General features: G+C 35.5%; 1 protein-coding gene across 7 annotated transcripts in view; it reads right to left on the bottom strand.

Annotated features, from left to right (window-relative positions):
• CSMD3 (CUB and Sushi multiple domains 3) overlaps positions 1–23,464 on the bottom strand; it is a 1,461,887-nt gene that overhangs the window by 1,022,193 nt on the left and 416,230 nt on the right. For all 7 annotated transcript variants that reach the window (XM_070802767.1, XM_070802766.1, XM_070802772.1 and 4 more), the window contains exon 5: positions 12,620–12,827. In XM_070802767.1, the coding sequence (XP_070658868.1) occupies positions 12,620–12,827 (208 nt within the window). The remainder of the gene's footprint in view (positions 1–12,619; positions 12,828–23,464) is intronic.

Genomic DNA, 23,464 nt, shown 5'->3' with positions numbered 1-23,464 from the left:
AATATTTTGGCAAGTATTTCTTAATAATTATAAGATTTGCAAAGTTTAAATTATTGTATTAACACAAAATCTACATTTATATTTTCAGCACAGGTAATCTTATTTTCAGTGAACTTGCTAGCAGTAGTGAAATAATTACCAGAACAATTCACCCTAGTATTCAACTTTCATTTCTTCAAGTTAGTTTCATCTTTTTCTTCCTAAGTAGAATTTTGGAGAAGGCAAAGGCACCCCACTCCAGCACTCCTGCCTGGAAAATATCATGGAAGGAGGAGTCTGGTGGGCTGCAGTCCATTGGGTCGCTAAGAGTCGGACACGACTGAGAGACTTCACTGTCCCTTTTCACTTTCATGCATTGGAGAAGGAAATGGCAGCCCACTCCAGTGTTCTTGCCTGGAGAATCCCAGGGACGGGGGACCCTGGTGGGCTTCCATTTATGGGGTCCCACTGTCGGACATGACTGAAGCGACTTAGCAGCAACAGCAGCAGAGAGAATATTATATAGAGAGAGGGGCTGCCAAATTTGCATTTGAAGATTGAAGTAACACAGTAAGTTTAAAGGATTTTACATATTGGCTAAAGAAAAATGAAATGCTTTAAGTATGAGAAGTAGGACATCAATCTTTTTTTACAAACATTGATGAAGGCAAATCATATAGGCATGATAGAGCTGAAAAGCTACACACTAGAAGGACATACTCCAAATTTTTATTGAAGTAAAAATTAAGCAGTACATTCCCATTCAATATTATTTTTTATATTTCTTTGAAGAGTCAGTTAAACCACTGATTTATTTCTCTATTATGACATTCTGACTTCTTAATCACTTATAACAAGATATCCTATTTAAGTGCATTTTTGCAGAGAAACCTGGAGTGATTATCTTCCAAACTATACATATAAGATATTAATGTCTTTTAAATTTATAATAAACTACCTTGGTATTTTTAAATATTTTCCTTTCTTTACATTCTACCACTCTCAAGTAAATGCACTCTTTCTGTAGGCTTGAATATAGCACCTTCTACCTCATTCTTTGGCACTGTGGGCAAGTGCTCTTATTGGTTCTTTTTTGTTAGCAATTAACATGGCCTCTGGTGCATACACTGAGTGATGTCTGCCAAACAGATGGATTTCAGCACCTCTTAAATGAAAGCTGTCCTTGAATCCTTGAACAAATTTTATATACTATATAAAAGAGCTTAGTTATACCTTTAAATGTCCTCTGAAACGCGAAAGAATTATTGAAAATCACTGTTACTTCATTAATTCCCAATGAATTTAATCAAAAAGTACCAAAAATTAGGTATCTTAAGACAACAGAATTTTATTATCACACAGTTCTATACACAGAATTTTGAAATCAAGGGTCAGTAGCACTATGTATGCTCTGTCCTACTGAAGAATCCTGCCTTACTTCTTCCTAGCTTGCATAAGGTTGTTGGAAATCCTTGTCAGTCCTTAGCTCTAGATATGTAATTTCAATCTCTGCCTCAGCATCACATATTCTTCTTTCCTATATGTCTATATCCAAATTTTGTTCTAATAATAGTGACAATCAATGGATTAGGGCCCACATTAAAATCTAAACTGACCTTATCTAAAGCTGAACTAATCTGCAAAGATTGTATTTCCAAATAAAGTCACATTTACAGATACAAGGGACTTGGGTCTGAATATATATTTTTAAGGGAAACATAATTCTACTCCCTAAATGTTGGAACAAAAAGTGGCAGGATTAATGGATATAGCATGAGCAGGGATTTCATGTAACTGGCTAAAAGACTATTATCTTTCAACATTCAATTCAGGGCCTAAAGTTCTTTGTAAGTTTCCCTGTCAACCATAATCTGAATGGTTCTCCATTTTGTGAATTCATAAATACTTTTAACCAGTATCTTCTATTTGGCGTTTTTACACCTTTCTTCAAGTACATAATACAAAATATAAAAACTAGGCTGCTTATTATTCTATTTTTTTCTTTTAAGGATACTATAAACTTTAAGACTACTCTAACATGTAATAGTTACTTAGAGATAATTAAATTCCATACTTTCCATTATGTTTTATTTAGCATGATGAATCTTACATGATTACATAGGGGAAACAAATATAATGATGTCTTAAAACCACAACATTATGTGTGTCCAGATAATTAAATGTGGGGCAAAAAGGTATTTTGTACAGCAAAGGAAACCAGAAACAAAACAAAAAGACAACCTACTGAATGGGAAAATATACTTTCAAATGAATCAAATGAGAATATGCTGCTTATGAAAGACCTGCTTTAGGGCAAAGGACACATACAGATTGAAAGCAGGAATGGAAAAAGATATTTCATGCAGTCAGAAATGACAAGAAAGTGGGGCTAGCAATATTCATATCAGACACAATGGACTTTGAAAGAAAGAACAGTAAATAATGAAAAAAGAATCAATACGAAAAGAAGACATTATATTCATTAACATATAAACACCTTATACAGGAGCACCTAAATACATAAAACAATACCAACAGACATAAAGGGAGAACCTGACAGAAATACAATAATAGTAGGAGACCTTAACACCCTATTCACATCAGTGGAACAGATCTTCCAAACAGAAAATCGATAAGGCGACAAAGATTCTTACAGTTGGACTTCATTGATATTTTCTTTTTTTTTTAATTTAAATTTATTTATTTTAATTGGAGGCTAATTACTTTACAATATTGTATTGGTTTACATTAAAAAAATTCAGAATTCATTTTCTTCTCATGTGCAAATGAAACTTTCTCTGGGAGAGACTACCTAATAGGACAGAACAAGTCTCAACAATAAGAGGACAGGAGTTATTTCAAGCATCTTTTCTGACCAAAATGGCATGAAACTAGAAATTAATCTCAGAAAGATAAACAAGTAAAAAAAGATTACATGTGGAATGAACATGAGACTAAAAAAAAAATGGGTCAATGATGAAATCAAAGAAGAAATTTAAAAAATACTTGGACCACTAAGTACTAGTGATGCAATGTACAACATCACATACATATAATTAATATTGTTGTACATTATATATTAAAGAAAATAAATTCTAAGAGTTCTCATCACAATGGAAAATCGTTTCTGTCTTTAATTTCATATCTTTATGAGACGATGGAGTTTACTAAACTTACTGTGATAATCATTTCATGATGTACATCAGTCAAATCATTATGTTACACTTATATAGTGCTGGGTGTCAATTATATCTTAGTAAGACTGGAAAAAAAAAAAACAAATACTTTGATAAAAATGACAAAACAAACCCATACAAATCTGTGAGATGCAACAAAAGCAGCTTTAAGAAGGAATTTCATGCAACACAGGCCTTCCTCAAACGACAAGAAAAATCTCAAATAACAACCTAACCTATCAACTAGAAGAATTAGAAAAAGAGGAACAAACAAAACCTAAGGTTTGCAGAAGAAAGGGGAAGAAAAGGAAAGATAAAAGAGGAAATATATTAGACATTCATAAAATAGGAGAAAAAAAATCAATAAAACAACAGCTAATTCTTTGAAAGGATAAACAAAATCAACAAACCTCTGCCCAGACTCATGAAGAAGAAAAGAGAGACCCAAGTAAAATAATAAAAGAAAGAGGGGAAGTAACAACCTATAAAAGATATACCAAAAATAAATAAATAAATAACAGAATACAATGAACAAATAAATGCCAACAAATCAAAAGTGAATCAAGAAGAAAAAGATAATTTGAACAGACTGATCACTACAAGTGAAACAGAATCTGTAATTAAAAAAAAAAAAAAAAAAAACCTCCTTGTAAACAAAATCCAGGACTGGACAGCTTAACTGGGGAAAGTTACCAAACATGCAAAAAAGAACTTATATCAATCCATCTCAAATTTCTTCCAAAACATAAAAGAGGGGCCATTCTCAAAGTCATTCTATGAAACCATCATCACCCTGATACCAAAAATAGACAAAGACACTACCAAAAAGGAAAATCATAAGTCAGTATCTTTGATGAATATAGACGCAAAAATTCTCAACAAAATTTTGGCAGACCAAATACAAAAACACCTAAAATGTACCATACACCTTGGCCTGGGTGGATTCATTTCAAGGTCAGAAGGATGATCCAATACATACAAAGCAATCAACGTGACACACCATACCAACAAAAAGAAAAACAAAAAACACATCATCTCAAAAGATGTAGAAAAAGCATTTAATAAAACTCAACCTACATACAGATGACCAACAAGCACATGAAAAGATGCTCAACATTGCTATTAAAATTATAATAGTGTCCGACTCTTTGCGACCCCATGCACTGTAGCCTACCAGGCTCCTCTGTCCATGGGATTTTCCAGGCAATAGTACTGGAGTGGATTGCCATTTCCTTCTCCAGGGGATCTTTCCAACCCAGGGATCAAACCTGGGTCTCCCACATTGTAGACAGACGCTTTACCATCTGAGCCACTAGGGAAACTTTATTATAATTATTAGAGAAATACAAAGCAAAACTACAGTGAGGTCTCACTGGTCAGGATGGCTATTATCAAAAATCTACAAACAATAAATGCTGGAGTGAGTATCGAGAAAAGGGAACCCTCCTACACTTCTGGTAGAGTGTAAACTGAAACAACTACCATGGAAAACACTATGGAAGCTCCTCAAAAAACTAAAAATAGAACTATCATATGACCCAGAAATTCCACGCCTGGGCATATACCAGAAGCAAATCATAATTCAAAGAGATAGATGTGCCCCAATGTTCACAGCAGCACTATTTATGACAGCCAGAACATGGGAGTAGCCTAAATGACCACTGATAGAAGAATGCATAAAGATGATGCAGTCAATATTTACAATGGAATATTACTCAGCCATAAAATGTAATGAGATTAGGTTATTTTTAGAGACATGGATGGACCTAGAGAATGTCATACAGGGAGAAATCAGTCAGAAAGAGAAAAACAAATATTGTATAACATCACTTATATAAATGGTAAAGATGATCTTATCTGAGAAGCAGAAACAGAGACAGTCTTAGAGAACAAATGTATGGATAGCAAAGGGGCGGGGACTGGGAAGAATTGGGAGATGGTGATGCATGCATATATACTACCAATGCTATGTATAAAATAGATAACCAATGAGAACATACTGAAGAGCACAGGAAATGACATAATGCACTCTGGTGACCTGAATGAGAATGAAGTTCAAAAGGGAGGGAATATATGTATATGTATGGTTGATTCATTTTGCCATAAAGTAGAAACTAACACAACATTGTAAAACAACTGTACTCCAATAAAAATAATTTTTAAAAATAAGTAAATAAAAATAAAGAAAAAATTAAAAATATAAAGGCAACCCTCAGAATGGGAGAATATATTTACAAATGCAAGGGATTAACATCCAAAATATCCAAACAGCTCATTCAACTCAATTAAAAAAAATAATGGAATCAAAAATTGGGGAGAAGATCTAAATAGACATTTCTCCAAAGAAACCATACACACAGTGAGAAACAACATGAAAAGATGCTCAGCATCACTAAATATTAGAGAAATATAACTAAAACTATAATGAGATATCACATTAGGCTGGTCAGAATGGCTATTATCAAAATATCTACAAAAAATAAATGCTGGAATTTGCAAAGTATATAAGCAACTCATACAACTCAGTAACATAAAAAAATACAGCCCAATCAAAAAATGGGTAGAAGACCTAGATAGATATTTCTCCAAAGAAGATATACAGATAGCCAGTGAACATATGAAAAGATGCTCAACATCACTAATTATTAAAGAAATTCAAATCAAAAAAACAGTGAGATATCACCTCACACCAGTCAGAATAGCCATAGTCAAAGAAATCAACAAACAATAAATGCTGGAGAGGTTGCAGAGAAAACAAAACACTCTTGCATTGTTGATGGGAATGTAAATTGATACAGCCACTACAGAGAACAGTATGGAGATTCCTTAAACAACTAGGAATAAAACTACCATATGGACCAGCAATCCCACTATTGGGTATATACCCTGTGAACACCATAATTGAAAAAGACACATGTACTCCAAAGTTCATACCAGCACTCTTTACTCCATAGCTAGCCCATGAAAGGAACCTGGACATTCATCTGTCAATGGATGAATACTCAATGGACAGATGAATGGATAAAGAAGATGTGGTGCATATAGATAATGGGATATTACTTAGTGATTAAAAAGAATGAACTTGAGTCAGTTCTAGTGAGGCGGATAAACCTAGACCCTGTGATACAGAGTGCAGTAAGTCAGAAAAACAATTATCATGTATTCATGCATATATATGGAATAAAAAAAATGGTGTTGATGAACTTAAGTTGTAGAGAAGGAATAGATATGCAGATATAGAGAATGACTTGTGCACACAACAGGAGAAGGAAAGAGTGGGATGAATGGAGAAAGTAGAAACAATATATATATACTACCATGTGTAAAATAGATAGCTAGTAAGAAGATCCCATATAACACAGGGAGTCCAGCTTGGAACTCTGTAATGACCTAGAGGGACAGCATGGGGGGTAGGAAGGAGGCTCAAGAGGGAAGTGATACATATTTAATTATGGCTGATTAGTGCTGTTGTATGTCAGAAACCAACACAACACTGTAAAGCAGTTTTCCTACAATCAAAAAAAATTTTTTTTTTAATAAATAAAAAAATGAATGCTGTAGAGGGTGTGGAGAAAAGGGAACTCTCTGACACTGTTCGCTGGAATGTAAATTGGTACAGCCATTATGGAGAACATTATAGAGGTCTTCAAGAAAAATAAAAATAGAACTACCATATGACCCATCAATTTCACTCCTGGGCATATACCTGGAAAAAAAAAAACATAACTCAAAAAGATACACAGACCTCAATGTTTACAGCAGCACTATTTACAATAGCCAGGAAATGGAAATAATATAAATGTCCATCAATAAAAGAATGCATAAAGAAGATGTGGTAAATATGCATGCTGTACAAACATGTATATATGTTGTTGTTATTGTTCGTTTGCTCAGTCATGTCTAACTCTTTGTGACCATATGGACTGCAGAACGCCAGGCTCGCCTGTCTTTCACTATCTCCTTGAGTTTGCTGAAACTCATGTCCACTGAATGTGCCATCCAACCATCTCATCTTTGTCATCCCCTTCTCCTCCTGCCTTCAGTCTTGCCCAGCATCAGCGTGTTTTCCAATGAGTCAGCTCTTCCCATCTTTGATTCAGTTGGCCAAAGTACTGGAGTTTCAGCTTCAGCATCAGTCCCTCCAGTGAATATTCAGAGCTGGTATTCTTTAGGATTGACCGATTTGATCACCTTGCTGTCCAAAGGACTATCAAGACTCTTCTCCAGTATCACAGTTTGAAAGCATCAATTCCTCAGAGCTCACTTTTATTTTTCACTTTCATATTGGAGAAGGAAATGGCAACCCACTCCAGTGTTCTTGCCTGGAGAATCCCAGGGACGGGGGAGCCTGGTGGGCTGCCGTCTATGGGGTCACACAGAGTCGGACACGACTGAAGCGACTTAGCAGCAGCAGCAGCCTTCTTTATGGTCCAACTCTCATATCCATACATGATTACTGGAAAAATCACAGCTTTGACTATAGGGACAATCGGCGGCAAAGTGATGTCTCTGCTTTTTAATACACCGTCTAGGTTTGTCAGTTTTCTTTCCCAAGAAGCATGTATCTTCTAATTTCCTGGCTGCAGTCACTATCCACAGTGATTCTGGAACCCAAGGAAATAAAGTCTGTCACTGCTTCCATTTTTTCCCCATCTATTTGTCATGAAGTGATAGGACTGGATGGCATGATCTCAGCGTTTTTTTTAATGTAGAGTTTTAAGCCAACCTTTTCACTCTCCTTTTACCCTCATCAGGACACTCTTTAGTTCCTCTTCACTTTCTGCCACAAGGGCGGTGCCATCTGCATATCTGAGGTTATTGATATTTCTCACAGCAATCTTTTCTCCAGCTTGAGCCTCATCCAGCCCAGCATTTTGCATAATGTACTCTGCATAGTAATTAAATAAGCAAGGTGACCATATACAGCTTTGACGTACTCCTTTCCCAATTTTGAACTAGTTTGGTGTTCCATGACTGGTTCTAACTATTGCTTCTTGACCTGCATACAGATTACTCAGGAGGCAGGTAAGGTGGTCTGGTATTCCCATCTCTTTAAGAATATTCTAGTTTTGTGATCCACACAGTCAAAGTCTTTGGCATAGTAATGAAGAAGAAGTAGATGTTCTTCTGGAATTTCCTTGCTTTTTCTAAGATCCAGGGGATGTTGGCAAATTGATCTCTGGTTCCTCTGCCCTTTTAAATCCAGACTGTACATCTGGGAGTTCTTGGTTCATGTACTGTTGGAGCTGAGCTTGAAAGATTTTGACCCCATGGACTGTAGCCCACCAGGCTCCTCCATCCATGGGATTTTCCAGACAAGAGTACTGGAGTGGGGTGCCATTGCCTTCTCAAAATATGCTATCTAGGTTGGTCATAACTTTCCTTCCAAGGAGTAAGCGTCTTTTAATTTCATGGCTGCAGTCACCAAAATAGTACAGATGAACTTATTTTCAAAGCAGAAATAAAGACAAACAAGTAGAGATAAAACTTACGAATACCAAGCGGGAAAGAGTGGGTGGAATGAATTGGGAGACAGAGATCGACATATATACACTATCATGTATGAAATAGATAACTAATGAAACCTACTTTATAGCACAGGGAACTCTACTCAGTGCTATTTTGTAACCTAAATGTGAAGGAAATCTGAAAAAGAGGGGATACATGTATATATATATAAATGATTCATTTTGCTGTATAGAAGAAAGCAATACAACACTGTAAAGCAATTATACTCCAGTTTTTTTTTTTAAAGAATACTATGAAAAAGAAGTTAGAGAGGAAACATCATGTACATAAATTGAAGTGGTCTTTTTAGAAAACTTTCAAAATGCTTCTCTCAGTAGTTCCCAGTTATTTGTGTTAATTCTGGTTTCATCTATTATGTAATTTTTATTTTAATGGATGAGCAAGCAAGACTCATTATTTAATGGATGAGCAAGCAAGGCTATATTATAGAAGTGTTACCTCTTCTAGGTACACTGTCAAACAGGTTTTCCTTAAGGTAGAAAAAAATACATTCAGATGTACTAAAAATGGTAAATTAACCATACTAGGGATTCTTAGATATCTATAAGAAGTTTTGTTTGATGCAAATTCATATTTAGGTATCAACTAAATATCTAGTAGGAACTTTAGGCATTTAAAAGCATTAATCCATATTGTGCTATTCATACGTCAGAGTTTCAGGCTTTCAAAATGTTTTACTGATATATGGCATATATTTTTGAAAAAGCCCTGGTTGTATGCATAACAAGAATTACTTTTGTCAGAGATTACACTGCAGTAACTATTAGAAGATCTTGGTTTTCATCCTGAATTTTCAACATACACAATAAGCCTGAAAACGTATTTCCCTCAAAGAACCCTCTGGTCAGCTGGATCCCTAAAATCCCTCTGGCTCTTACCATTTTATGAGTACTCTATTCGTCTAAAGAGAAGCAACCATGTTAGAAGAATGGGTAAGGAAAACGTAGCATACACATATAAAGAAATAACATTCAACCTTAGGAAATAAGAATCCTGCTATATTCAACAACATGGATGAACCTTAAGGACATTACATTAAGTGAAATAAGCCAGCCACAGAAGGACAAATACTGCATGATTTTGCTTATGAGATATCTTATATAGTTACAGAAACTGAGAGTGTAATGTTATTTGCCAATGGCTGGAGGGAAAGGAAATGGAGATTTGCTATCCACTAGAATTAAAGTTTTAGTTATGTAAAACAGGTAAGTTCTATTCTACAGATCTGCTGTTCAATATTGTGCCTATGGTTAAGAACACTGTATTGTATACTTAAAATTTTGCTAAGAAGGTAGATCTTATGTTAAATTCTCTTATCACAGCAATGAATGTTAATTCAAAATTATATAACCACAATACATATTTAATCAAATTGTTTTACTGCTGTGAATAAGCAATAATATACAGAACCACAGCTTCTTCACTGTACATTTTAGTCTCATAATTGTCATAAATAAGGTGGTAAAGAGAAATACTTGTTTGATAGGATTAGTATATGTAATATTTATTTTGTAGAATGAAATTATAGTCAGTTACTTCTAATTAATTTATCTTATTTAGTTGGATAATTGTTGATTCACTAACACAATCTTTGTGCTATCCATTATATAAATCCTTACCATATATTTAAATGTATATATTATATAATTAGTTTGATTTTATATACCATGTTAATTTGACTTTCAGTTTTTTGACTGGTAAATATTTTAACTCTTGTAGGATGGCTTATAGGACAGTTATATTGACAGAGTATGATAGTGATAAAACCAAACTTATTGTTTTACTTGCCATAGCAATGAGTGGAATAATCTAGTTTGCAGACTACTGATTTCATGTCTATGGCATATAAATCAATACATTTGTGCAGGAGCTTGTAAATCTGCACTTTAACAAACACTGAAGGTAATTCTGATGTAAATATTACAAAAAAACCACACACACACACAAAACCCCATATGAGAAATACTGTTAAATTTGGAATTATTAGCATATATTTGTCTGTCGTTTAGTCGCTAAGTCATGTCCAACTCTTTTGTGACTCCATGGACTGGAGCCCACCAAGCTCCTCTGTCCATGGGATTTACCAGGCAGGAATACTGGAGTGGGTTGCCATTTTCTTCTCCAGGGAATCTTCCCAACCCAGGGAATGAACCCATGTCACCTGCATTGGCAGACGGATTATTTACCACTGAGCCACCAGAGAAGCCATTAGCATATATATATAAAATGTATATATTCCAAACATATGAAAGATAATATACCATATAGGTGTGTGTGTATATATATACACACACACATATACACAAACTAATGTGTACATATTTGTGTGTATATCTAATTTATGTGTTTGCATATAATATATGGGCCTCTGTGGTGGCTCTGCGGTTAAGAATCCACCTGCAATTCAGGAGATCTGGGTTCGATCCCTGAGTCAGGAAGATCCCCTGGAGAAGGAAATAGCTACCCACTTCAGTATTCTTGCCTGGAAAATCCCATGGACAGAGGAGCCTGGTGCTACAATCCATGGAGTCACAAAAGAAACACACACACTTTTACCTAGTGTCCTTTCGATGGCAATCTGCAATGTCGTCTTATTCTTCCTTCTTCATACTTCTCTTGCCTATTTGACACCTTATCCCTTGTATTTCCTCCTATCTCTCTGTTTTAGACTCCTATCAATGTGTTTTTGTTTTATTACCATCAATATCAAATACATATCAGTTGTGCTTCTACTCACAGCTATTGAATCATATAAATAGATACTGTCTATCAGATGGCTTTAATATGTCTCAAAGAGACTTATTACTAAAACAACTAAATAATATTACTAAAACAACTCTCAATAATCACAGTATTTCTATTCGAAACTTGACCTTTCTTCAACATTTTCCAACTCAGTGAGTATATCTCCGGCCTTCACCAATTTATGCTCACTAGAAAACGATGTTTTATTAGAACACCACCTTCTTTAACATTCATTACAGAGGTCTTTATCACTATACCTCCTAAATATGTATCAGGTTATTCTACTTCTTTATCACCATCAATATCATCCTAATACAAGCTATCATGATTTTTTTCTTAAATTACAGCAATCACCTCTTAAGAGATTTTCTTGTAGCTAATCTGGCCTCACTTCAAATCAATCTCTATATTTCAGTAAGAATTATCATCTAAAAATGCAAACCTCTTCATTTAATTGATTTTGATAAAAATCCTTCAATAAATTATCAGTATTCTTATCAAATTTTTACATTTCTTAAAATACCCTTTTAGTCTAGATTTTACCTATGACTTCATTTCACTAATTCCACCATTCTTCACTCAATTACTGATTTTACTTTACACTTCAATGATAACAGTGCATTAAAATTTTTAAAACAGCATAAATATGTATTTTCTTTTTAAAAATATTATATCCTAAAATTATGTTTTGAAAACTCTGCAGTTTCATGAGACCATGTCTTGAGTTTCTAAAGAAATAGATCATATTCACCCATATCATAGTGTTTAATTTTTGCCTTCAAATAACATGGTACCTAAAAGATATACTTACAAAACCAAAGGCAAATTATTTCCAAGACTATTCAATTAATTTGAAAAGAATGCCAAATATGAACTGGCACACTAAGGAACAGAACTGTAGGAACAACTTTTATTTCCTTTCACAAGTTTTGATAAAATCAAAGTACTTTTCATTGAGTGATAAAGAAATACTTGATGAAATGCTTCATCTTTCAAAATTCCACTCTATATATCAGTATCCAATCTTCAAAATTTCCTCAGCTCTGATAATTACTCCTTATAATTTTCCTGAATCTGTTAATCTTTTAAGATATCTAATTCTTTAAAGGCCCAAATATAGTTGTTCTTGAATCCCAATTTTGCCTCAGGCAATGACATCAATGCTAAGTTGATAGAAACTGTCTACTTACCATATTGTAGGTGGCTCAGAACCTTCTATTTCTAAGTAATCATACTTTTCTTCCATTTGGAAATCAGTAAATATGAGTGAAATTGTATCCCCAGGTTCTGCTACAATGGTCCAAGTACAATCAGCATTATTATGGTACTCATTAGGAAAACTAGGGCTTGATATGATGCCACTAGATCCTCTCATTGTTCCTCCACATGCATCTTCAGCTGTTGAAAACAAAAATGAGATGTTCAGATATAAATCATTAAGAGAAATGCTATTAAATCAATTGTTAATATTATTGAATAAAGGTAACAGGACAAATGTTTTGAAACCAAATGCACATTATACTAATAGAGATTAAATAAAATGTTAAGTTCATAAAAATTTTTAATCACATATATAAATATAAATGCTATCATGACTGGGCTTCCAGGTGGTGCTGAAAGTGAAAGTGAAGTAGCTCAGTCATGTCCGACTCTTTGTTACCCTGTGGGCTGTAGCCTACCAGGCTCCTCCCTCCATGGAATTCTCCAGGCAAGAATACTGGAGTGGGTTGCCATTTCCTTCTCCAGGGGATCTTCCTGACCCAGGGATCAAACCCTGGTCTCCTGCATTGCAGGCAGACGCTTTAACCTCTGAGCTACCAGTGGTCCTGGGTGGCACTAGTGGTAAAGAATCCACCACTGTGAATCCACTGTGAGTGCAAGACATGCAAGAGAGGTCGGTTTGATCTCTGAGTAGGGAAGATCCCCTAGAGTAGGAAATGGCAAATGGCAACACAGACAGAGGAGACTGGCAGGCTACAGGCCATGGGATCACAAAGAGTCAGACATGACTGAGCAAGGAAGGATGGAAGGATGGGCTATCATGATTATTTTATAATCATTGGTTGAAATAGCAATGATGTAAATAAAAACTGTACTCCAATCAGAGCTCAGAGTAAAAGAATTAAGATTTTCTTTACATTGATTAGATGATGGAGTAAAACAAAAGAAACATTGTTCTTAAGGTCTATAATGGGAAATTTTCAGTCACTTTGTGCATATTCATGATAGGTCTCAGCTTTGTTTTTATTTCCTTAATGTAGTTATGTACCAAATAAATAATATGAGAGAATATAATAAAAAATAAATTTTTGTCATTGACATTCAAAAGTTATTGAAAATGTTTGTGGAAATGCAATTTAAATAAAATACATCACATATCTAGGACACTTTAATTAGAAAGAAATAATATAGCCACTACAATAATATACTCAGCAACACATCTTTAGTAACATATTCCCTATGACTATCAAGCAATGTAAGCATATTTTGCTACATATTCATATAATACATGTATACACAGTATTATAAATGCAATGACATCAGTGACAGGTTGAGTAGACGTATCAACTTATTATACTGTAGGTGGTTCAGAACCTTCTATTTTATAAATCATACTTTTCTTCAATTTGGAAAGTTTGTACTAATGTTACGTTTGGACATTTGGACCTGCGGTTCTCATTTTTCAGTAAGGGCCACAGATTCTCCATGAGTCTATTTTTAACTAATGGAGTATGTTAACAGAGAAATTATATGACCACCAATGCTTAATGCTAAAACATAAGATAAAGCTCATTGTTTAATAAAGAAATTGAAGCTATAAAATGTGTCTTATCCTAACATGGTTTAAGCTGGTCAATAGGCTACTGGTCTATTTGTACAATAAAATTTCTCAAGATTTATGCTGTTGTCTTGAGCCACTCAGGGAATTCCTTCAATTCAAATCAAATGTCTGGGGAAATATCTAGCTCTATAATGACCAATTATTGTTTGATGAAATAGCTAACACTCTATAAGGTTAATAAATAGAGATATACAGCATTCTATTTTACTACACAATGGGCACAGAATGGCAACATGCTTTGGTACTAAGAATAATTTTCTTATTAAATAGTATGCATTAAATAACATTAGCTTCATTCTGTCCCACTCTTTATCCACCTAGCTCCATAATTCAAAATTTAAAAGCATAAATATATTGCTCTTAAAAGATAACTTAATTTTTATCATACACTACGGTAAGTATGGTATTTATTTTAATGATGCCCTCTCTACTTTTTTAAGTTTGATGAGTAATTAGAATGACCTAGTGGTCCAGTATAGACTATGAGATATATTACTATAATTTTCTTGCCAGAATACACAATGTCTTCCCTCAATACGTTAACTTTAACCTCTGGTGAAAATGTCTACAGCTTTCAATCCAGAACCACAAATTATTTCCACTCTTTGTCTTCTCAGTAGTAACACCAAGGTTAAGTATTGCTTCAGAAATGAAATGTTATACTATCATGTATTTGTAGTGTAACTGGTATGCAACATACTCAAACAAGTTCTGTGAGCTCTTTATTTCTCTGTCTAGATAAAATCTCAGGGAGAAACATTTCAGTTCATACTCAGAATAAGAAAAAAATACTCCAGTTTTTAATTCAAAAATATAAATTTATCTATTAGTGTGTCTAGTCCTGGATGTTGTCATTCAGTCATTCAATCACGGCCAACTCTGCAACCCCATGGATTGCAGTGCACCAGGCCTCCCTGTCCCTCACCATCTCCCAAAGTCTGCCCAAGTTCATGTTCATTGCATCAATGATGCCATCCAGCTATCTCATCCTCTGATGCCCTCTTATCCTTCTGCCCTCAATTTTTAACAGCATTAGGGACTTGTCCAATGAGTTGGCTGTTAGTAGCAGATAGCCAAAATACTGGTGCTTCAGCATCAGTCCTTCCAATGAGGATTCAGGGTTGATTTTCCTAAAGATTGACTGGTTTGATCACCTTGCTGTCCAAGGGACTTCTAGGAGTCTTCTCTAGCACCACAGTTCAAAAGCATCAACTCTTTGCTGTTCTGCCTTTTTTATGGGCTGGCTCTCACAATCGTACATGACCACTGGGAAGACCATAGCCTTGACTACATGAACCTCTGTCAGCAGAGTAATGTCTTTGCTTTTCAACATACTGTCTAGGTTTGTCATAACTGTCCTTCCAAGAAGTAATCATCTTCTGATTTCATGGCTACTGTCACCACCTGCAGTGATTTTGGAGCCCAAGAAGAGGAAATCTGTCTCTACTTCCACCCTCTCCCCTTTTATTTACCATGAAGTAATGGGGCTGGATGCCATGATCTTAGTTTTCTTAATATTTAGTTTTAAGCTGGTTCTTTCACTCTCATCCTTCACCCTCATCAAAAGGCTCTTTAGTTCCTCTTCGTTTTCTGCCATTAGAGTGATATCATCCACATATCTGAGGTAGTTGGTGCTTCCTCCACCTATCTTGATTTCATTTTGTAACTCATCCGGCCCAGCATTTCTCATGATGTGTTCAGCATATAGGTTAAACAAACAGGGTGACAGAAGACAGCCTTGTCATACTCCTTTCTCTATCTTGCATCAATCAGTTGTCCCATACAGGGTTCTAACTGTTGCTTCCTAACGTGTGTACAGGTTTCTCAGGAGACAGATATGATGGTCTGGTATTCCAATCTTTTTAAGAGCTTTCTGCAGTTTAATGATATAAAGGCTTTGGTGTAGTCTATGCAACAAAGATAGATGTTTTTCTTGTCATGGCGAAGGGGCCTGGGTAATGCAACGAAGCTATGAGCCCTGCCATGTAGGACCACCCAAGATGGATGGGTCATAGTGGAGAGTTCTAACAAAATGTGATCTAATCCACTGGAGAAGGGAATGGCAAACCACTGCATTATACATGCCATAAGAACCTCATGAACTGTATAAAAAAATTCCTAGCTAATCACACACAAAAAAATTATTTCATTTGGGTAAAGATTCTTTGCTTTCCTTAGCTAAGGCCTGTGGCAAATGGGGCAGAGGTGAGGGATTGAAGTCAGCTTTTCTTTCCCATTGTCCCCTCTAGAATTTCTTTTTCATCTCTCCCTACTCACTGAGTTCCCTATGATTCATCGTAGATTTGGAAGTAAAAGAGATTAGGGCACATGAATATTATTTGCCTCGCACTGATTTGGTACTGGTTTCCAAGGGCTTTGGCAGATGATTAAAGAAAGATGATTCATTTTGACTGTAAATCTTTTCGTGCGACCCTCAGAAGTTCCCTTGTTGTGGATGAATTGTTTCTCTGGCTGACTGCTTATTTTCTCCACCCTACTGTTAGGTAGGAAATTAGGCATGAGCAACCAAAGGTGGCCTAGACAAAAAGGATGCAAGCTATTCTCTAAACCTCATCCCGGACACACCCAGAGGAGCTAACAGATATGCTACAAGACAACCTCAGAGACTTTTCCAACTCCTGCACATCAACCCTAGGCACACAGTAGAAACAAACTAACCATGAGGTCTTCCGCTTAACCGTAGGCAGCCAGGAGGCAATTAAGGATTCATAAATATTCTATACATATATACAACTGATTATATTGCAGAGGACACAACCAAATGGAGGAGACAGGAAATATAAAAGGGGGGAAGTCAAGAGGGAACAGTGGCAAGAACGACTCTTTTGAGGTTGGTCTGTTCCCATGTCTTGGGAGTGTCTGTTTAATAACGATAAATCTGCTTGAACTGTAACTGAGCTGTAACTTGTCTGTTGTTTTAAACCCTTTAGTCTGAAGATGGTCCAGAAGATGTTCCAAATTTTTATTGCAATGAGAGAACCAAGACAGAGAAATAACCAACCCAAGAACACCATGTGTATAGAATGGTATGTTCTACTCCCTTTCCAACTATATTTCTTTATCCTTATGGGTAGACCCTTTGGGCAGGATCTAAGATAATTCCAGGCTATAACTCCCTCTCAAAAGTCTTGCATATGGTCAAGGAAACATGCCCCATTTATTTATCCTCTGTGGAAATGCAATTTCTTCCCAAATGTAGACTTCTTGGTTTGCAACAGATATTTAAATATTTCAGCTAAGGTCTTAATAATAATACACTGTGTTCCCCAAGCTCCAGAGCAAACAAATCCATTTGTCTGCATGGTCTCCTTTAAGAAGTAATCTAGGCACATAGAAGACAGACATCACCCCAAATTCTTGTCACATGAAATGCAGAGTAATTCATAGAATAGTTCACCCCAGGGAAAGTCTTATTTTATAGAAAAAGAACTTGAACCCAAAAGTATAATTGACCTGCATGAAAACAAGCATGGGAATCGAGACCTTCCAGCACTCAGACCAATGCTCTTGCCAATTCCTGTATCAAGTTCTCGGTTCAGTACACTTGTTTGATCTCTTTATTACTACAGAGACTATCATAGAATCAGCAATTGACAAAACTGTGAAATAAGTTTTCTTTTAGCTTATTAGATATGCAACATTTTGCCTAGGTGACCTATTTGAATGCCAGAACATTTGTATTGTGATTCAACCTGGATTTACTATAATATTTATAAAAACAAATACAGTTTTATCTTGCAGTAGAATGTATTGCCTAAATAAAAACTTCATTTTTGTATCAAGAGTTAGAACAAGTAAAAGGCAAACAAACCATGAGACTTTTATATATAGTGCTGTGCTCTCTCTGCTAAATAATATTGCCTGGTCTCTGGGCAAAGTGCCTTGATACATATCGTGGCAATGACAGAACCTTTATTCTTTCAGCATCAGTCTGTCGTGGTCACCAGCCTTGCTCATTTGATTAGTGTTGTCTGTAGTATTTTCTGTCTCTTATGTCACAGAAAGGGCAGGGCTCATAGAAATTATTCAATAGAACCACGGAACATAGAACATTCAATAGAACATACTCAAGATACTGGTTATTTGTATAAGCTTTCTTTGAATTTTAAAGTTAATTCATTTGGTCATCTAGTCAAGCAATGTTCTTCGAGATATGCTAAAATACCAGGAGAAACTGTGTTAGTCTTTCATGCTACAGTGGTTATTTAAGTCAGCATGATACCTGCCTAACTGATAATTCTGTACATAGCAGAGATTAAGGCTCTAAATAAGTAACAAAAAACATATAAAATTACATTTCTGTCAGGTACCTTGAAGAAGGAGTGTTTAGTACTGACAATGCATGTTTGTGGCTTTGAAGTAGGAAGTGATGATGGACTAGAAACCTGAAGGGTGAATAGTTAGGCATTAACTACATGAGGAAATGAACATTGTTTTGAGTACATACACATGTTTTTTCACCAGAGGAAATGAGCATTCTCCAAAATTCCCCAAGCTGAGAAGAAAAAAATAAATAAATAAATCGATATGCAACTTCCAAGACCTTGCAGGACATTTTTGACAAGACTATGGGATGCATTCAGAGGAGCAATGGAAAGTTATTAATGGGTTTTCAGCAAAGAGATGACATGATTGGTTTTGAGTCTTAAAAATATTCTTGCTGCTCTATAAAAATGACAGAGAAAGGAAATAATGGAAGATATAGATTAGGGGACTGAATCAAGAATCCAGTCAATTTTTCTCATGCTTTATTATTCCCAAAGATAAACTATCTCTCATTTATTCAGTAGTTTAGAGTATTTTTGTCTCAATATCTTCAAAATATTAGTTTGGTCTTTGTAGGTACTTTGGGATAAACAGCATAATTGCACAATAAATAAGAATAATTATCTTAGATCCATTTTTAAGAATAATGTTTTTCATCTAAAGAGTAAAGCAATATGATTATATATTTTAGACTTCTTATGATGTTAACTAGAAGTAATGATGGCTTCAAAATGTAGTTATTTAACATACTAGAAATATAAAAAGGTTGATGGTTTCTCTACTCTTGTTCTAAAAATGATTTAGGTTGTTAAGACTTAAAATGTGATTTCTTTCTTTTTTTTGAATGCAATACATAGGCTGAATGATGTTAGTGGCATGTTAAGTTTGCAGAGTCACTCACACTATTGTAAAACATGAAGGAAACAACCAACTCAGCTAACAGAATCAGTGAGGGCAATGTAGTCATTTAAGAACATGATTTTTTTAATTAATCATTTGAGTTGAAACTTATTCCAATTACCTGCATGAAATACTAACAACTCTGTCTAAATTCTTGATGTACTCAAATATATTGATAAAAATATAGCTATTAAATTTAAAATGCTATTAAACCTAATTTTAATTGTTTATAATATTGTAAATCTACCATCAAATGCTCCTGTTTCTACACTTTAAAATAACTGAATTTATAGAAACAATACCCTTTAATTTCTTACCTATAAAGCAGGGGGAAAAGTCACAAAATAAAATCAAAATTATTGGTATTAAGAAGAAAAAAGCTTAATAATTTGCAGAAATTTATTTTTCTTAAAATCAAATTTTATTTACATTTAATTACTGTGACACTTATTTAGATACTGAAAATAACTGATCTTGCTCTGATTTTGAGTATGAGATCATACTCATTTGAAGTAGTATAAGCTGGAACTTCCACAAAAATGTCAGTCAGTTCAGTCACTCAGTCCTGTGCAACTCTTTGTGACCCCATGAATCGCAGCACGCTAGGCCTACCTGTCCATCACCAACTCCTGGAGTCCACCCAAACCCATGTCCATTGAGTCAGTGATGCCATCCAACCGTCTCATCCTCTGTCGTCCCCTTCTCCTCCTGCCCTCAATCTTTCCAAGCATCAGGGTCTTTTCAAATGAGTCAGCTCTTCACATCAGGTGGCCAAGTATTGGAGTTTCAGCTTCAGCATCAGTCAGGATGGACTGGTTGGATCTCCTTACAGTCCAAGGCACTCTCAAGAGTCTTCTCCAACACTACAGTTCAAAAGCATCAATTCTTCGGCACTCAGATTTCTTTATAATATGACTCTCACATCCATACATGACCACTGGAAAAACCATAGCCTTGACCAGATGGACCTTTGTTGGCAAAGTAATGTCTCTGCTTTTTAATATGCTGTCTAGGTTGGTCATAACCTTCCTTCCAAGGAGTAAGTGCCTTTTTTATTTCATGGCTTCAGTCAACATTTGCAGTGATTTTGGAGACCAAAAAAATAAAGTCTGACACTGTTTCCACTGTTTCCCCATCTGTTTGCCACGAAGTGATGGGACCGTATGCTATGACCTTAGTTTTCTGAATGTTGAGCTTTAAGCCAACTTTTTCACTCTCCTATTTCACTTTCATCAAGAGGCTCTTTAGTTCTTCTTCACTTTCTGCCATAAGGGTGCTGTCATCTGTATATCTGAGGTTATTAATATTTCTCCCAGCAATCTTGATTCCAGCTTGTGCTTCTCCAGCCAGAGTTTCTCATGATGTACTCTGCATATAAGTTTAATAAGCAGGGTGACAATATACAGCCTTGACATACTCCTTTTCCTATTTGGAACCAGTCTTTTGTTCCACGTCCACTTCTAACCTTTGCTTCCTGACCTGCATACAGGTTTCTCAAGAGGCAGGTCAGGTGGTCTGGTATTCCCATCTCTTTCAGAATTTTCCAGTTTATTGTGATCCACACAAAGGCTTTGGCATAGTCAATAAAGCAGAAATAGATGTTTTTCTGGAACTCTCTTGCTTTTTCTATGATCCAGTAGATATTGGCAATTTGATCTCTGGTTCCTCTGCCTTTTCTAAAACAAACTGAAACTTCTGGAGGTTCACAGTTCACATATTGCTGAAGCCTGGCTTGGAGAATTTTAAGTATCACTTTACTAGCGTGTGAGATGAGTGCAATTGTGCAGTAGTCTGAGCGTTCTTTGGCATTGCCTTTCTTTGAGACTGGAATGAAAATTGACCTTTTCCAGTCCTGTGGCCACTACTGAGTCTTCCAAATTTGCTGGCATATTGATACACCACAAACATGACAGCTTAAAAAAAAAAAAAGTTTCAAAACAAACCTACAAGTTGACTGTAACACATTTTTTCAGATACTGATCATACTGTTCTCTGTCCTGCTATTAGTTTCTTCTTAAAGAGCTTAGGGATTTTTGGAGGGAGTAGTGACAGGACATAGGCTTATTTCTTTCAAAAAAAGAAATGAATTGTACATTGTAGAAGAGGAGTACACTTGGTCAGTTCCAGATACTGCTAAGCATTCAATCCAATCTCAGATGTTACACTGGGAAATTCTGCAAATCTCCCTTGCTAAATTTCAACATTCCATCAGCACTCAAGTAAAATTGTCATTTATGTGAGGTTTTCTTTTTCTTCCCAAGACAGGCATCACTGCTATCTCCTAATTAGACAAACTATTTAATATTAAATTCATTAATTATCTATTACATATACAGAGCAGCAGGTCCACATATATAGCAACTTTCTTTATATTTAATAGTTTAGCCTTACACATCTTTATTTGTAAGAAGAAACTCTTTTTCTCATAGTGGCTCCAACGGTAAAGAATCTGTCTGCAATTCTTTGAGACCAGTGTAGAGACCAGTATAGATCCCTGGGTAAGGAAGATCCCCTGGAGGAGTGAATGGCTACTCACTCCAGTATTCTTGCTTGAGCTGCAGAATTCTATAGACAGGGGAGCCTGGTGTGCTACAGTTCATGGGGTTGCAGAGTTGGACACGACTGGTTGACTAACACTTTCATTTTCACTTTTCAAGGGAAGAAAATTAGGAACAGGGTAATTATAACACTTGTCAAGGTACAACAAATAATCTTCCAAATTTTAAAGAAACTAAAAATGTTGATCATTATGAAAGAAAACTAAAGGATTTCTCAATTTTTTATCTCTCACTTAAGCTACTTCTGATTCTTTCTAAAACAGATGAAATTAAATTCATCTGAGAAATTGATTTATGACAACTTGAAGACAAATATTCATCATTTTTATCCAGATGACCACATCATGGAAATGAACTAAATATGACATCTCAGCACTGAAGATTTAGTTCTGAATATTCAAAGATGGTTGGATGGCATCACCAACTCAATGGACATGGGTTTGGGTGAACTCCAGGAGTTGGTGATGAACAGGGAGACCTGATGTGCTGCAGGGCATGGGGTTGCAAAGAGTCAGACACGACTGAGCGACTGAACTGAACTGAACTCAAATATGCTTTAAAGTAAATATCCCACCTCAGTTTTATTTACTTTCCTTAAGAAACATGCTTGCTGGCTCAAACAGCAAAGAATTCACCTGCAATGAAGGAGACCTGGTTCGATTCCTGGGTTGGAAAGATCCCCTGGGGAAGGGAATGGCTACCCCTTCTAGTATTCTGCTCTGAAGAAGTCCATGGACAGAGGAGCCTGGCAGTCTACTGTCCATGGGGTTGCAGAGTCGGACACAACTGAGTGACTTTCATTGAAGAGACATGTTTAGAAATGACAATGTAAGTTAATGCACTGAGGAAAGTAATTAATAAATATTTTTCACTCAATACTTCTCAGAATTTCCAAATTAAAAAAAAAAACACACAAGAATTCATTCAATGATAATTTAAATTATCTAAAAATCTGGAGGAAAAATAAAATCTTAAAATCAAGAAAGAGCCACGATAGCAAAACAGGGAGCAGATTTTCATGTTTTTTCAAAGAATTTTAAAAACTGAGCAAAATATATCTTTATTCAAACACTGGGCCAGGGCCATATAGAACTGTGATCCCAAAATGGAGAGGACAAAGGGGGAGGCTCCCATAATTGCCTGGCATTTGTCTAGAAGCAATTTCAAAACCATAAACCAAGGAGTGGATTTTAAAAAGAACATCATGTTCTCCCTAGAATGAGTAGACACTGTGAAGGAAATATGAAGTGCCTATAAGCCGAAAGACAGATCCAGAGAAAAGGGAGCTCTGCAGAAAAAGAATTTACAAAATCTTAATAGCTGTCCCTGGATAGGTGCTAAATACTAACAAATGCATGCAAAGGATAAAATTCCATGGTGTTAGGCAGAGTCAAGGGATCTGTGGCCTGAAAGGTTCCAAGAGAGAGGCATAGTTGGATAATTTTCAA

The sequence above is a fragment of the Bos indicus genome, chromosome 14, assembly GCF_029378745.1.
Source record: "Bos indicus isolate NIAB-ARS_2022 breed Sahiwal x Tharparkar chromosome 14, NIAB-ARS_B.indTharparkar_mat_pri_1.0, whole genome shotgun sequence".
NCBI classification, from domain to species: Eukaryota; Metazoa; Chordata; class Mammalia; order Artiodactyla; family Bovidae; genus Bos; species Bos indicus.
The sequence above is the reverse complement of the archived record's forward strand: the minus strand, read 5'-3'. Positions and strand labels throughout refer to the sequence as shown.